Source organism: Eleginops maclovinus, chromosome 21 (assembly GCF_036324505.1).
Source record: "Eleginops maclovinus isolate JMC-PN-2008 ecotype Puerto Natales chromosome 21, JC_Emac_rtc_rv5, whole genome shotgun sequence".
In the NCBI taxonomy this organism is placed as follows: domain Eukaryota; kingdom Metazoa; phylum Chordata; class Actinopteri; order Perciformes; family Eleginopidae; genus Eleginops; species Eleginops maclovinus.
This window is the reverse complement of record NC_086369.1, coordinates 125,001-142,091: the sequence shown is the minus strand read 5'-3', so window position 1 is coordinate 142,091 and position 17,091 is coordinate 125,001. Positions and strand designations below refer to the sequence as shown.

Below are 17,091 nucleotides of genomic sequence, written 5' to 3'. Positions count from 1 at the left end.
GAACCTTTAAGCCAATTTTAAATTAAACAAGCCCGAATAAAAATGAAATAAAATCCATATTAAAATCAGCAAACTCTAAAAAAGAATTGCATATATGATAAATATGAAATATCTGAAGAGCTTTCCACTTTTCCTCACAATACTACACAAATGATATTTAATTTAATTATTCAGAGTATTTTCTCATACTGTATAAACTGTACATAATTGTTTTTGGTATGTCTATATTTAATGTAAATATTTCTTTATATGTCAATGTTTTAATAGTTGTTTTTTTATAATTGTTTTTTATTATCTTGGTCCTTTTCTTACCCTTTATCTTCTTTAACTGTGTCTTTGTCTGCACCATGTACACCAAAGCTAACCTACCTGGTAACAAACCTGATTTTGAGTCTGATATAGAAGGGGGGGTGGGATCATATCTTTTGATGGCATGTAATATTTATATATTTACTCCTGAGCAGGACCAGAGTTTCCCACAGACAGCCGGAGCAGCAGATGTTGTCTGGAGGATTCCTGTTTAATAACTGTGGGTGTAAAGTGACACTGCAGCAGCTGACCTCAGATCAGTGGTCCTCTGACACACCGACACAGCTAAAGTCTACTGGTGAAGCTCTCCTTTACTTTAGCTGGGACACTCAAACCAGCAGTGGTGGATCCAGGTTAGTTTACTTCACTACAGCTAACCCACCTTCATCTCAGAGGTAAATACTCCACCCTTTACTCCACCAACTTTGCTTTAAGTACGTTGGAGCTCACATTTTATTTAATGTAAGTGATAGAAGCATAATGAAGCGAGTCTCTGTTTGGATACATGTTGGAAAAGTCAATGCAATAGTCAAAGTATTTCAGGGATAGTTAAATATGCTTCTGTCGTCTCAGAGAAGCTGTTGTTCGGGTCCATAGAAAATCATAAAAAATATGAAACATTATTTTAGGAGTTTGTTTTGATATTAAAATGTTTTTCTTGTATTTGATTTATTATGAGTATTTTTGTATATGCCTTCAGGGGGTATTAAATACACTGACGCTGCTATTAGATTGATTTACTATCTATCTGTATTTCCTAGAAGGACAATAGGAGAAGTTATAATTTAAAGCATAAATACAGTTTGGTTATTAATGCACCAGTGAGGTATGTCTGTGGGAGGAATCTGAACAAAGACACGTTTTCTGCTGAGTCCGACAGACTGTGTGTGTGTGTGTGTGTGTGTGTGTGTGTGTGTGTGCGTGCGTGTGTGTGTGTGCGTTGGGGGGGGGGGTCTGCTGAGGGGGACATGTTTAACTGTCACACACTGGTTCCTGCTGCAGGAGGACTGACTGAGCTCCAGAGAGAGGAACAGAAGAAAAAGTATAATACAGAAGAAGAAGAAAAAGAAGAAGAAGAAGAAGAAGAAGAAGAAGACGAAGAAGAAGAAGAAGAAGAAGAAGAAGAAGAAGAAGAAGAAGAAGAAGAAGAAGAAGAAGAAGAAGAAGAAGAAGAAGAAGAAGAAGAAGAAGAAGAAGAAGAAGAAGATGAGGGAGATTGTTCACCTGCAGGCCGGTCAGTGTGGGAACCAGATTGGGACGAAGGTACGTGCAACAAGGGGGGGGGGGGTTATTCTGCTCTGGAATAATTTATATCAATCCTGTAAATCTCTCATTTGCTGCTACATGAACATGAACCATTTCAAATGAAATATAACTTTATTTTAAATCCAGTCTCTACATTTTTACGGCTGGATTTTCTGTCCAAATTGACTCAAAGTAAATAATGAATGAATTGAGTTTTGATTTTCATCGATTTAAAAAACCCAGTTATTTCCCGCTGTCCTAAATTAAGAGTTGTCTTTATTGACTGTGAATAAAGTGTCAGACTGTGTTCAATAAGATGATCATTTAAAAGACCAGAAAAAATATACATGTTCATTAAATCCAGAGCGAAAAGCATTCAGATGTTTAATTAAGTAAACCATTTATTCAGATAAAGCTGAATATATTTTATTGATTGTTCAGCTGTCCTAAATTAAAAGAAAGTTGTCTTTATTGATGTTAAATAATTATGAATATAACAAATATATACATTTATAAATCTGGTTTATGTTATCCCGTCAGACTGAGTTTAATAAGGTAATTTTAACCTCGTTTAAAATAATAATAAAATCATATGTTTTAATGAGTTTGCAGCAACAGGATTCAGCACTATTTCCCATGTATTATTAATGGTATTTTTGGTATAGAATCTATATTAAAATATGAATAATTGCATTTTAAGATACCCCTGATTGAGTTGCACATGTCTCCTCCTCAGTTCTGGGAGGTGATCAGCGATGAACACGGCATCGACCCGTCAGGCTGCTTCGTCGGAGACTCGTCTCTGCAGCTCGACCGGATCAACGTGTACTACAACGAGGCTTCCTGTGAGAACACAGAGTTATACTCCACATGTTTCAGTAGTGAAGTGTGTGTGAATCAGTGTGTGAATCAGTGTGTGTGAGAGGGGTTGTGTGTGAACAGCTGAAGGATGTAAAAATTGGAGTATTAAGAAAAATATATCTGGATATTTGAGGGATTTTTTTAGAAATAAAAGGTTAGTTTTGGAATTATAGGAGGAAAAGAGGAAATATTTTATTAAGGTAAAGTTCAACTACAACTAAATACAATAGATAAATAAATAAAATACTTGGAATATATATTTTTTGGAAATATTTGAGATTTTGGGGGAAAATGTAGATAAAATGAGTCAAATATACATTTTAAAAACCTCCTAAATTAGGATTTTTTTATGTTTTCCCTCCACCAGCTTTAAAGAAAGGAAGATAAATAGTTACAAATCTTTAAAATATTCCAGTTTCTGTACATCCCTCTCCTCTGTGTGTGCAGCACATAAATACGTCCCCCGTGCTGTGCTGGTGGACCTGGAACCAGGAACCATGGACAGTGTTCGCTCCGGAGCCTTCGGACAACTTTTCAGACCGGACAACTTCATCTTCGGTAACAAGCAGCTGATTTACAAACCACCAAAAACACCTGGAAAATAAAAGAGATGCTAAATTATGAGAGAGACGTGGTTATAATTTCCTCCGCTCTGATTGGCTGATCAGGTCAGACGGGGGCGGGGAATAACTGGGCCAAAGGTCACTACACGGAGGGGGCGGAGCTCGTGGACTCAGTGCTGGACATCGTGAGGAAAGAGAGCGAGAGCTGCGACTGTTTACAGGTGAGGAGAAGCAAACAACAACAAATAAACAATAATATGAATGTTTCCTGTGAAATAAATCACTGCTTCTTCTCTCTGCAGGGCTTCCAGCTGACCCACTCCCTGGGGGGGGGCACAGGGTCGGGGATGGGCACCCTGCTGATCAGTAAGATCAGGGAGGAGTATCCGGACCGGATCATGAACACCTTCAGCGTCATGCCCTCCCCCAAGGTCTGTTCATTATTCAGGACTCATGATGCTGACTCATGCCTGGGTTTAAGGACTCATGATGCTGACTCATGCCTGGGTTTAAGGACTCATGATGCTGACTCATACCTGGGTTTAAGGACTCATGATGCTGACTCATACCTGGGTTTAAGGACTCATGATGCTGACTCATACCTGGGTTTAAGGACTCATGATGCTGACTCATACCTGGGTTTAAGGACTCATGATGCTGACTCATACCTGGGTTTAAGGACTCATGATGCTGACTCATACCTGGGTTTAAGGACTCATAATGCTGACTCACGCCTGGGTTTAAGGACTCATGATGCTGACTCACGCCTGGGTTTAAGGACTCATAATGCTGACTCATACCTGGGTTTAAGGACTCATGATGCTGACTCACACTTGGGTTTAAGGACTCATGATGCTGACTCACACTTGGGTTTAAGGACTCATGATGCTGACTCACACTTGGGTTTAAGGACTCATGATGCTGACTCACGCCTGGGTTTAAGGACTCATGATGCTGACTCACACCTGGGTTTAAGGACTCATGATGCTGACTCACGCCTGGGTTTAAGGACTCATGATGCTGACTCACGCCTGGGTTTAAGGACTCATGATGCTGACTCACGCCTGGGTTTAAGGACTCATGATGCTGACTCACACCTGGGTTTAAGGACTCATGATGCTGACTCACGCCTGGGTTTAAGGACTCATGACGCTGACTCACGCCTGGGTTTAAGGACTCATGATGCTGACTTATTCCTGGGTTTAAGGACTCATGCTGCTGACTCATGACTGGGTTTAAGGACTCATGATGCTGACTCACGCCTGGGTTTAAGGACTCATGATGCTGAATCACGCCTGGGTTTAAGGACTCATGATGCTGACTCACGCCTGGGTTTAAGGACTCATGACGCTGACTCACGCCTGGGTTTAAGGACTCATGATGCTGACTTATTCCTGGGTTTAAGGACTCATGCTGCTGACTCATGACTGGGTTTAAGGACTCATGATGCTGACTCACGCCTGGGTTTAAGGACTCATGATGCTGACTCACGCCTGGTTTTAAGGACTCATGATGCTGACTCACGCCTGGGTTTAAGGACTCATGACGCTGACTCACGCCTGGGTTTAAGGACTCATGATGCTGACTCATACCTGGGTTTAAGGACTCATGATGCTGACTCACGCCTGGGTTTAAGGACTCATGATGCTGACTCATGCCTGGGTTTAAGGACTCATAATGCTGACTCAAACTTGGGTTTGGGACTCATAATGCTGACTTATTCCTGGGTTTAAGGACTCATGGTGCTGAATTATTCTTGGGTGTTAGGACTCATAATGCTGACTCATTTCCCTGTTTTTAGGACTTATAATGCCAACTCATTCCCCAGGTGTCTGACACGGTGGTGGAGCCGTACAACGCCACGCTGTCCGTGCACCAGCTGGTGGAAAACACAGACGAGTCGTACTGCATCGACAACGAGGCGCTGTACGATATCTGCTTCCGGACGCTGAAGCTGACCACGCCGACGTACGGAGACCTGAACCACCTGGTGTCGGCCACGATGAGCGGGGTCACGACCTCGCTGCGGTTCCCCGGCCAGCTGAACGCTGACCTGCGGAAGCTGGCCGTGAACATGGTGCCGTTTCCCAGACTGCACTTCTTCATGCCGGGCTTTGCGCCGCTGACGGCCCGCGGCAGCCAGCAGTACCGCGCGCTGACGGTCCCTGAACTCACCGCACAGATGTTCGACGCCAGGAACATGATGGCAGCGTGCGACCCGCGCCACGGCAGGTACTTGACGGTGGCGGCCATTTTCAGAGGCAGGATGTCCATGAAGGAGGTGGACGAGCAAATGCTGAACATCCAGAACAAGAACAGCAGCTTCTTCGTAGAGTGGATCCCCAACAACGTGAAGGTCGGACTGGTTTACGCCCTGCACCAGTCTGTTCCCATAGAGACCCTTACCTGTACGTATATAACAGTATCTCCATCTTCAACAGGTGGCCGTCTGCGACATCGCGCCCCGAGGACTGAAGATGGCCTCTACCTTCATCGGGAACAGCACGGCGATCCAGGAGCTCTTCAAGAGGATATCGGAGCAGTTCTCCGCCATGTTCCGCAGGAAGGCCTTCCTGCACTGGTTCACCGGGGAGGGCATGGACGAGATGGAGTTCACAGAGGCTGAGAGCAACATGAACGACCTGGTGTCCGAGTACCAGCAGTACCAGGAGGCCACGGCCAGCGAGGGGGACCAGGACTTCCACAGTGATGAGGAGGAACAGGAGGACGAGTAAGGAGTATCGGTAAAATGCATCGTGGAGGAACTGCACGAAACAGAATTACCCAATCCTAGAGGAGGCTTCAGGTTGCTCTGGTTTAGGGAGTTTAACATTTTTTCAATGTTACTGCATTGCATATCTTGGCAGGACTACTCATTATTTGATCTAAAAACCCTGAATTATTTATATTTTTATCAGTTTAAGTCCCTTCTGGTGCAGCTTTAGATTCTTCTACACAGGAACAAAGACCCCCTGCTGATGCCTCAGAGAGGAGCGTTAAATCAGTCAGCTGGACGCTTCAGATAAATGCTTAATGCTAACTCTACGCGGGGATCAGAGCGCTAAGCTGAGCGATTCTGGTCAAAGGGAGACTCAGCACTTTGTTTGTGTCGAGGATTATCGGCAGACAAACAGAAACCGCTTCGCTCAGGTCTGTCTGCAAACTGCAGGAATCCCTCTGCTGTTTAAGCATCAGGAGGGTTTCTGTGCTTCATTTAACGCTCAAAATATGCTATGCTAGTGACGAATATGAACTAATCTTGCAAAATATTATACCTTTGTACTAAAACATGTCTCTAAATCCCCCAAATTACATCAATCGTTCATATTTCAGGGATGAAAACGCAACAATATTTGCTTATTTCACATTTTCTAGACTTGAGTGACAAATCCCATGTTTTTAAAGCCTCTAAACAAACAATAGCATTAAAATCTATGTTTGTGCTTTACTTCTGCTTAAAGGGGGTTATTTTGAGTGTTGATGGAGCTCGAATGTTAGCATATCACTGATTGAACCAAACTGCATTCAGAAAACAAGCAATTTAAAAGTTGTAATCTTGCAAATAGACCCCAATAATTATTATTTTATATCATTAGGTATCATTATGTAGTTAATTCTGGATCCATTTCATGTATTTATTGAGATTAAATCACCAGTAAAGTCTTCTTTAACTCAGTTTTCTCTGTTGTTCCTCCACCAGCAGCTGGCATGCAGAACGGGAGTTTGACGAGCCAATCAGAGAGCAGGAAGACGGTTTTAGCCCAATCAACTGACAGCGGGGGCGGGACAAGTCAATCAGTTTTTGATGATGTGTGAATTCACAGTAGCATTTTTTCATTCTCCACTTTATATCTGGAACTGGAGGAACTTTTTTTTGTCAATAAATCATAATGTCAATAACATTTATTTGAGAGCTGTAGTTTTTGTACGGATGACTTGATATGTTTATTTTACAATACATCTAATAATTACACATAAACAACAACATGTTTAACATGTATTTACAACGTAACATATTTACCATGATGTTGATTTACATTTCTAGACCTTTATCAGAGTTTATTTTGACTTTATTAACCTTTGAAAAAGGTGTTTTACAGTTATTTAAAGGGATTTTACATCTATTGTTGGTCTAACTTATATTAGTATCAGGGCAGAGGAAATAAGGGATAACGTTAATACAAATAAACTGATAGTAAATGTTCCTCAGTTCAGCTCAATGCGTGACCTCCTGTACCTGCCAGGAGCAGCCACTAGGGAGCGCTGCAACACAACTAAACCACACCTGACCGGCATCACAGATAAATATATATTAGTTATAAATATAAACTAGTGATGGCTAGAGGGGGAAAACGCACAGCTTTGGGATATTTCGATATCTAAATATTAGATTCAGGTATTTATGTTGGTCTCTTGTCATTCTGTGAGCCTTGTGGTCAGCGGTTTTGCATCTAATTTGTAATAATTTTGGACTTTTTTGCTGACATTGTGCCTCTGTAGTTGTTTTGATCTCTTTGTCGTCTTTCTGTTTGTTCTGTATTTATTTAGTACTTTTTGTATTCCTCACCCTTCATAGTCTTATCAGGTCTCTCTGCAGCTGGTTTGAATCTCAAGGTAGATATTTTGCAGGTCTGTATTGATTGTATTCCTTTTATTGTCATCTTATAGTCCTTGTGTGTCTCTTTGCAGCTGTGTGGCCTCTCTGTGTGTAGTTGTGTGTCTCATTGTGTCTCCTGGGTGGTCCGTCTCTCTTCAGGAAATATTGTGTGTCTGCCGGTCGGTTCAGTAATCCGTCCGTGTCAATACCTGCAAATAAATCTGAATATAAAATCTCTCTGAAGCATGCAGCTAGCGTCCCAAGGGCAGAGAGAGAGAGTGTGTGTGTGTGTGTGTGTGTGTGTGTGTGTGTGTGTGTATAGGCAAATACCTCCAATGCAAATGCTAGCCTGTGTTTCCTCTCCGTCTCCTCCTCTCCTGCAGAGCAGAAGGTGAAAGTGTCAGAGAGTTTTGCAGAAGCAGCAGATTTTAAACATGAGTTTCAGTTAATTAAAGAACCGAGCCTTCCCTTAACGAGCGCCTGGAGCTGATTGGCTGCAGCTAAGGAGGAGGCTGAGATCAGAGGGTAATGATAAAACAGAGCCTATGTTTTCAAGTTTTACCCTTAAAATATTCACATTTCTTAAGCATTATTTTGACTTTTATTTTTCTCAGAGGCGGGAGAAGATGAATAAATGATCAGAACATTTTTATTTTTATTCACCGCAGCTGTAGAATTATTCACGACTGTTTTACTTTAATATAAATATAAATATTACGCTCACTCTGGACTCTCCTCTTCATATGGTGTTCATCCAAGAAAGCACTGAGGCATTCTGGGAAATGGGGTCCTATAGATAAAGAACTACAAAAGCACACATATTATTTTTGTAGTTTTTCTTCTCATTAAACTTCATATATTTTATCTTAGTGTAGTTTTCTCCCCCCTCCTCTAAGTCTTAATAACCCTATCCTCCCCCTGCGTCTCTCTTTATGTTTCAACAACTTTATTGGCAGTTTTACAAATCGACCAATTACCCAGAATCCCCAGGGCCGCGGGGTGAGTTTATCAGAGAAACGGAGATGTATGGGTGAGGGGTAAGGGGGAGAGGGGGGAAGGAAGTGAGATAAATGGGGAGAGTGCTTTTAATTTGGCGGGGCTCTGCAGACTGAACCTGCTGCTGTGGTAACGGGGGAGAGAGGGGAGGAGGTGGGAAAGAGAGAGAGAGGGAGAGGTACAAAGGCATATCAGTTTAAGAAAAGGGGAGAAAGGGGGAGAAAAAACAGAGAGAGGGAGAAGCAAGAGAGGGAGAAACAGGGGGAGATGGGGGAGAAAAGAAAGGAGAAAAGCATTTAGTTTAAGAAAGGGGGAGTAAAGTAAGAGAGAGAGGTACAGAAGCATGTTAATTTGAGAGAGGGGTGAGGAGAAGGGTGAAGGGGAGGAGCCACACACACACACCCACACACACACACAGGGGGGAGGGAGGAAGGAGCAGACTGAGGAGAGAGAGGGAGAGAGAGAGAGAGAGAGAGAGAGATAAATGGAGCTACGGATACAAGCCTGAACACACACACACACACACACACACACACACACGCACACACACACACACACACACACACACACACACACACACACACACACCCTCTCTCTCTCTCAGAGTTTCTCCTCCAGCATCAGAGGAGGATCGGAGCTGCTTCAGTCCTGCAGTCTGACTTCACCACCACAGAAGAAGAAGTGTTTAATGTAGTTCTGGAGTTTAACGGGTTTCCACCACAGAAGAAGAGGAGGACTCTGCTCAGCTGCTCTCCTTTAGAGGACTTACACATCCTGCAGGACCTGAAAGTGAGACTGAGATCTGGGTTCAGCAGCAGGATGTGGAGCAGCTGATCGTCCTGCAGCTCTCAGGAGTTTCTTCGGGAACAGGAAGAGGGTCTAAAGGACAGAGAGCAACACGTCTGGAGTCTAGGGTCTAAAAGCGTCTCCTGCACGGTGAGTAGTGTTCCTACTTCTTAATCTGAGGAAAACTGAGGGTCAGGTAGTGTGATTATTCCTGCAGAATAAAGGGCTCCACATTCAGACTGAGGAACTTTTATGTGCTTTTATTTAGAAAATCGATTATTAGCATGGACTCAAATATCTTTTCAATCTGTTCATTTTTTACTGGCCAATTCAAGCAGAAATAATTGACTTTACAATAAGGAGGAGTGGAATCATCTGTTTTATTATTGGTTTTACGGCACATTAAATGAACTAATTGGGATTTTTGAGAGGAAAATCAATATGCAAAAGTGACGGATTGCTAAAAGTATGTTCCTTGAAGAATAGAAGAACACTCCTCTGTCTGCAGGAGGTAGAGCTGTTCCCGAGGACTTGAACATAGCATATCCTCTCCTTACTTCTAGCTTGCAGGGTGCTCGTTCATCAGGATGTATGAACCAGCGTGTCTCTGCAGCATCTCACTCAGAGTCCAAACCTTAAAGGCCTGCTGTTTCTGAGCAGCTGCTGCAGATAAAACAGATAAACAAGGATCTAATTATGGGATTCAAATGCTGCTGCTTGGAGAGAAACACTTAGAGAGCAGCTGAGAGACGTCCGCACACACCTGCTGCACCGCTGAGGGAAACACCTCTTATTTATCTATATTATTAGCACATCTGGAACACACAGAATCATGTTCCTAAAGTCAGGAAGGAGCGAGGCAGTTTCACGCTGCTGTTCAAACTGTTTTCCTGCAGCAGTGGAGAGTCTCTCTTTTTATTTCTCCGTCTGTGGTTTGGCTGCTTCAGAAAGAGAAACCACGACCACATCAGGAAACTGAACCGAGCCACTAGGAGAGATTAAAAACATCTGCAGGAGCTAAACCCAAGTCCTGCATCCAATCACAATCAAGGCATTAGAAGGGCTCGTTGGAGTAAAAAACTGGAGTAAATATGAATAGTCGAATCACTGATGCTGCAGCTCGTCGACATGCATCTCCACCTCAGCTGTTTATCTCTATCTACAGCAGAGGATAACGAGCAGAAATGCCTCCGTGATGTTGTTGTAGTTGATTGTATTTACTTCTCGATGAGAGCATCAGAGAGCTCCTCCTCTCCTCAGTGGTATCAGTGTTTCCTGCAGAGATAAAGTCTGAGAGGAGACGTGATGCTCAGAAAGGCTGAGTATAGATCTCTCAGAGTTCAGAGTGAAGTTCCTGTAAGGACAGCTGGATGATAGCTGCAGCTCTTCTTTAGTAAGATATTAAAAACAGAGCTTTGATGATCCTCTCTGCGTCTGTTTCCCTCGTTAAGGAACTCGTCTGGACATCAACGAGTTTCAGATCCTCCTCTGAAGACGGTCCTCTCTGCGGCTCGCCTGAAAACTGACGCTCTGACGATCTCGGAGACGCTTTCAGAGAAACCAAAGGAGACGACAACACCAATAGGTCTGCTGCAGAGAGTGTGTGCATGCTGCAGAGAGTGTGTGCACGCTGCAGAGAGTGTGTGCACGCTGCAGGGAGTGTGTGCACGCTGCAGGGAGTGTGTGAGATTTAACATGCAGGAGAGTGTTTGAAAGTGTGTGTGCATGCTGCAAAAAAAGTGTGTAAATGTGCCTTAGAATCAGTGTGTAAGTGTGTGCAAAGTGCAGACAGAGTGTGTTAAAGAGTGTGTTAGCACGCATGAAAAAGAGTGTGAAAGTGTGTGTGCACGCTGCAGAGAGAGAGAGTGTTAATGTGCATGAGAGAGTGTGTGTGTGGGATGCATGCTCCTGTTTCTCTGCATGTGTGTGTGAATGTGTATGAGGGGCCGTTAGGGACATTATTCAGAAATACCACTCTCTCACACACATGTGAAACGCTCTCACACACACATGTGAAACGCTCTCACACACACATGTGAAACGCTCTCACACACACATGTGAAACGCTCTCACACACACATGTGAAACGCTCTCACACACACATGTGAAACGCTCTCACACACACATGTGAAACGCTCTCACACACACATGTGAAACGCTCTCACACACACATGTGAAACGCTCTCACACACACATGTGAAACGCTCTCACACACATGTGAAACGCTCTCACACACATGTGAAACGCTCTCACACACACATGTGAAACGCTCTCACACACATGTGAAACGCTCTCACACACATGTGAAACGCTCTCACACACATGTGAAACGCTCTCACACACATGTGAAATGCTCCACACACACTCGTGTGAAACGCTCTCACACACACATGTGAAACGCTCTCACACACATGTGAAACGCTCACACACATGTGAAACGCTCTCACGCACATGTGAAACGCTCTCACACACATGTGAAGCGCTCTCACACACATGTGAAACGCTCTCACACACATGTGAAACGCTCTCACACACATGTGAAACGCTCTCACACACACATGTGAATCGCTCTCACAACACATGTGAAATGCTCTCACACACATGTGAAACGCTCTCACACACACATGTGAAACGCTCTCACACACATGTGAAACGCTCACACACATGTGAAATGCTCTCACACACATGTGAAACGCTCTCACACACACATGTGAAACGCTCTCACACACACATGTGAAATGCTCTCTCTCACACACGTGAAACGCTCTCACACACGTGAAACGCTCTCACACACACATGTGAAACGCTCTCACACACACATGTGAAACGCTCTCACAAACACACGTGAAACGCTCTCACACACACGTGAAACGCTCTCACACACACATGTGAAACGCTCTCACACACATGTGAAACGCTCTCACACACATGTGAAACGCTCACACACATGTGAAACGCTCTCACACACATGTGAAACGCTCTCACACACACATGTGAAACGCTCTCACACACATGTGAAACGCTCACACACATGTGAAACGCTCTCACACACATGTGAAACGCTCTCACACACACATGTGAAACGCTCTCACACACACATGTGAAACGCTCTCACACACATGTGAAACGCTCTCACACACATGTGAAACGCTCTCACACACACATGTGAAATGCTCTCTCCCACACATGTGAAACGCTCTCACACACATGTGAAATGCTCCACACACACTCGTGTGAAACGCTCTCACACACACATGTGAACTGTCTCACACACATGTGAACTGTCTCACACACATGTGAAACGCTCTCACACACATGTGAAACGCTCACACACACAGGTGAAACGCTCTCACACACGTGTGAAACGCTCACACACACAGGTGAAACGCTCTCACACACATGTGAAACGCTCTCACACACATGTGAAACGCTCACACACACAGGTGAAACGCTCTCACACACGTGAAACGCTCTCACACACATTTGAAACGCTCTCACACACACATGTGAAATGCTCTCACACACACGTGAAGCGCTCTCACACACACACACACACACACACACACACACACACACACATGTGAAACACTCTCACACACACACACACACACACTGAGATCGCATTTCATGTGTGTGTGTGTGTGTGTGTGTGTGTGTGTGTGTGTGTGTGTGTGTGTGTGTGTGTGTGTGTGTGTGTGTGAGCGGTATTTCTAAATTATGTCCCTAACAGCTCCTCATATGTGTGACTCTTCTTGAGGAAACCTCATCAGAAAAAGACACTTTTTTTCCGGGACGCTCTGAAAAAACTTCTGGATTTCCGGAGAAAGCGCTGAGAGATGCCGGAGGTCGTCGGGAACGCTGCGCTCTGATTGGACGAGTTTTCTGAGTTTCTCTGAGATCCGACACGTGGATTTATGGAGATGTGGATATTTTTATTTTTCACGATTCGGCTCGAATCCTCGGATCTTGGACCGTTCGAACATTACTGACTGCAAAGCATCATGGGAGATATACACCTTCCCTCGTTAACACACTTCCTTTACGTGCACGTTTCTTTATTTCTACACCCCCCTTTAGACCAGCTGGAGCTCTAACCCCTCCATGACTGCAGAGCTTCCTGTCACACTGACACCCTGCGTATTTAAAGGCGATTGTTCAACTTCTTCCTGCATAAACACACTTTTGTGAGGCTTAATATTTAGTTTTTATGCACATTTTTCTCTTTGCATCCACGTTTGGAGCACCAGGAGCCCTTCCTCCTCTACGCTGATGACATAGTTTCTTCTCCATGCTACACTTTTAAAAGGATTATCTGACCTGTTTTAAGACAATTAAACCAGTTTTGGTGCGCATTCTCCTCTCCTTACCCACCTCTGAGGACCCTCTGCAGCCATGTTGTTGCCGGGCGGAGGAGCTCGGGGCTGCCTGTCTCTGCTGCGCTGGATGGGGGTCCGGCTCTGGTCCCGGCGGGGCCCCCTGCTATTCGCCCTGCTGTGGTTTGGGTCCTGGTTGTTCCTGAACGGCTTGGTCCTGGTGCAGCGGAGCATCCTGTCCGACTTCTGCACCGAGCAGCGCAGCCGGCAGATCCTGAGCCGACTGGTGAGTCAGAGATCACACTGTTATCACACACATGTAGATCCAGTGTATGAACGCCTGCTGTCTCGGGGGTGGGTTAGACTTTAGGAAGCTCTTTGTGCTGTACGTGTTTGCAGGACGTTTCCCCTCACTGCCCACCCACAGCGAGTCTCTGTTGGTTCAGAGCATTGTGCGGAGGGAAGCTTCACTGCACACATGCATACTTCTTTAGATCATAATGCTTATCTCTGAGGCTGTACCCCTGCTGCAGAGGGGAGTGCACAACATATTTCTGGAGGAAAATGGAACAAAAAGTGTAAGATATACTGAAAATTCGCTCTGTTTTTAGAAGAGAAGCTCAGATTAAAGTAATTTCCTGTTCCCTGCTGTGATTATTGTGTCTGTCTTGGTGCATCTTTATCAACATAACAGCATCAGAGTGTCCTTGAATGCATCACCAGCTACCCATGCTTCTCCTCTGAACCTGCAGAGGAGTTCCTGATGGGTTTAAGGCTGGAAATCAATGGTTTGGGATGAATGTCTGCAGCTTCCAGACTTTCTGCAGATAACTCCATGTGATCATCCGTCTCAGCAAACAGGAAACAGATAAACGTCTGCAGGTCTTTAAATGGCTGTGGTCCTATCTCTGCTGATGCATTGTGGGTAAACACTGGCACTGGATTTATCTTCTGCTCCAGGTCCAGCTCTCTAACTCCTGTACTTCCTCTCTGGATATCTGAGTGATTAATGAGTGTTTGAGCAAACTCTGATGTTGTTGGTGGACTTTTTTCCCTCGCAGCAGCAAAGTGATTTATGACTGCTGTCTGCGAGGGGACATGGAAAGTCGAGTAACGTTAGAGGGACGGGGAAAACGTGGGAAAGGAGAGTCGCTTGACCTCCGTCTTTACAGAACAAACAAGCATTTTATACTTGGACTTTAAGGACAGCAAACAACACGCTAACAGCATATTTCACGTTGGTTATCCATCGTTATGGAATCAAACATTTGTAGTTTTCATGCACGAACCTAAACTGACTTCCTGTCACCGTTTTGGAGGAAAATAACAAATATCGTCCTCCAGAAATTGCAAAAAATACTTTTTAAGGAACTGTAAACTCTGCAGATGTACAGAGGAGAAGCATGAGTAGCTGGTGATGCATTCAGGGACACACTGATGCTCCTGTGTTGATAAAGATGCACCAGAGAAATAAAAACCAAAGCAGGAACAGCAAGTCAAAAACTGTCTATCCATCAGAAAGCTTTGAGAAGCATTGTCTTGGTTTTTGGTTAATTTTTTACGGCATCTGCTGTACGGAGTTTGCAAAAGATGCTTATGTTTCTTCCTCAAACCATGCTGCCTACATTACCCACGATGCACCTGCAGCACCAGCAGTCAGTGTTTGGGTTCATTGCAGATAATAACTCCTGCAGAAACAGATTCATTTCACTCATTTATTTTAACTTACTTTACGCAGCTCCCTGTATCCTCCTTACAGACTCTCTCCAGTGTAGTTCTTCCTCCTCCTCCTCCTCCTCCTCCTCCTCTCTCACTGTTTCTCCTCCTGGGGAAACAATGGAACACCACAGCATGCAAACAGTGCTGCTGTTGTTACAGAAACCCTCAGTCTGCTCTGAGCTGATATCAACCCGGAGTAGGAGCTGATGACATCCTGGATAAACTGAGCCTCTGCAGCGGTGATGCAGCTCAGATGCCTCAGGATGAGGACTTTCACACGGTTTGACCTCCCTGCAGCTCCAGGTTTCTGCTGCTCTGAGTCAGGCTGGTTTCTGGCCTGCAGGAGTTTCACCTGAACCAAAGTCTGCAGGATAATCCTCCTCCTCCTGAGCGCTGCAGATACAGAAACACTTCAGGCGGTTCCTCACTTAAAGAATCCTCTCTGTGCTGCAGCGCGTTGACGGAGGAGTCGTATTCTTGTCTGTTTTTCAAAATAAAACACAGCTAAAGTTCCCACCTCTTCAAGATATTTTTCAAATATTATTCATTATTTAGAAACTCTATTCTGCTGCAGAATAGACTCCAAACAGATGAAAGAGCTTTAAACATATATATCATATTTAAAACTCCCTCTCATGTGTTTCTTAGAGGGAGATTTAATAATAGAAAATGACAATATATTGATTATTTGGGAAGAAGCTGATAATAAGGTATGAGTATGGTGGCCCTGAAGGTCAAAACACAAAAAACAAATCAGAAAACAAGGAAAGTGTATCTCAGAAAATAAACCAAACACTAAATATATTCAAACCATATTTAATATATATATCTCACCTGACCTTTGAGGTTAGAAATGATGTACTGCTTCTTTAAATCACTCTGACAGGGGACCCCTCTCATTACCTGCTTGTCCCCGTTTGGAGGTTTCTGGAGGTCGAGACACCCAAAACAAACACACTGATATTTATCTCACCCCCTCCCCCCTGGCAGGAACACAGATCACAGGGGAAGATTTAGGGTCAGATTTCCAGGTGAGACACAAGTCACGACCCTCAGAGGTCAGAGGTAATTTAACAACTTTGTTTCTCAATTATTTTGGGGCGTTTATTTAATTCTTATGTCACAAAATATCCTATTTTGTTTCCGATAAATACAAGATGCTGTTAGGTTACAGCGGACTAAAACACGAAGTAAAAACGAAACAAAGTGAAGCAAAGTGGAAGAAGAGCGGGGTGCATACCAACGAAGAAGAAGAGGTCTGCAGGATGACAACACGTCTGATATTCCCTCTGAAGTCGTTGACCCCAAATCTCTGTACAGCCCCGTGGAGTCGTCAGGAAACACTAACGAGCTTTTTAATCTGCAGCTCCTCGTTAAATCTGGATGAAAGGGGTTTCGGGGACACGCTGGATCTCTGGGACTCTAAAGAGAGGAGCGTTTGGGAGTATTGAGACACCGAGAGATAACATGCTGAGTCATGGCTTTGTTGTTGTTGTTTCTTTGTTTGTTTGTTTGCACGAGCCTTCGAGATCAAAATCAGCCTTTTGTCTGCAGACTGTAGGTGTGTGTGTGTGTGTGTGTGTGTGTGTGTGTGTGTGTGTGTGTGTGTGTGTGTGTGTGTGTCTCTGAGAGGATGAATGGAAGTCAAGACAGATTTGAAAGCCTGCGGCGAGAAACACGACTCGCACAAAACCTCTCTCTG

The 17,091-nt window shown here is 44.1% G+C and overlaps 2 protein-coding genes across 12 annotated transcripts in view; both read left to right on the top strand.

Moving 5' to 3' along the window:
- Positions 1–504: 504 nt before the first annotated feature.
- On the top strand, positions 505–6,880 carry tubb6 (tubulin, beta 6 class V). Of its 4 annotated transcripts, none has more exons than XM_063912515.1 (10): positions 505–704; positions 1,312–1,373; positions 1,425–1,572; positions 2,291–2,399; positions 2,863–2,973; positions 3,084–3,199; positions 3,281–3,409; positions 4,807–5,334; positions 5,420–5,709; positions 6,682–6,880. In XM_063912515.1, exons 3-10 carry the CDS (start codon positions 1,516–1,518, stop codon positions 6,749–6,751), a joined length of 1,410 nt encoding a protein of 469 aa, XP_063768585.1. In that variant the 5' UTR covers positions 505–704; positions 1,312–1,373; positions 1,425–1,515; the 3' UTR covers positions 6,752–6,880. The 4 variants fall into 4 exon arrangements, with proteins under 4 accessions (XP_063768585.1, XP_063768584.1, XP_063768587.1 ...); XM_063912514.1 differs by having other exon boundaries at positions 508–704; positions 6,679–6,880; XM_063912517.1 differs by having other exon boundaries at positions 508–704; positions 5,420–5,722.
- Positions 6,881–9,114: 2,234 nt separating this feature from the next.
- The window catches only part of dipk1c (divergent protein kinase domain 1C), a 15,393-nt gene continuing 7,416 nt past the window's right edge, over positions 9,115–17,091 (top strand). For 2 of the 8 annotated variants that reach the window (XM_063912513.1, XM_063912505.1), the window contains exons 1-3: positions 9,115–9,507; positions 10,809–12,613; positions 12,738–13,956. In XM_063912513.1, the coding sequence (XP_063768583.1) occupies positions 13,750–13,956 (207 nt within the window). In that variant the 5' untranslated portion in view covers positions 9,115–9,507; positions 10,809–12,613; positions 12,738–13,749. The remainder of the gene's footprint in view (positions 9,508–10,808; positions 12,614–12,737; positions 13,957–17,091) is intronic. The other 6 variants (XM_063912512.1, XM_063912511.1, XM_063912510.1 and 3 more) reach the window with 6 other exon arrangements.

Excerpts from the sequence above, each read along its gene's own strand:
- tubb6 (XM_063912514.1), top strand. The coding sequence starts at position 1,516 with ATGAGGGAGATTGTTCACCTGCAGGCCGGTCAGTGTGGGAACCAGATT. Across the intron at positions 1,573-2,290 it reads GGAACCAGATTGGGACGAAG|TTCTGGGAGGTGATCAGCGA; the intron begins GTACGTGCAACA and ends TCTCCTCCTCAG. Across the intron at positions 3,410-4,806 it reads GCGTCATGCCCTCCCCCAAG|GTGTCTGACACGGTGGTGGA; the intron begins GTCTGTTCATTA and ends CTCATTCCCCAG.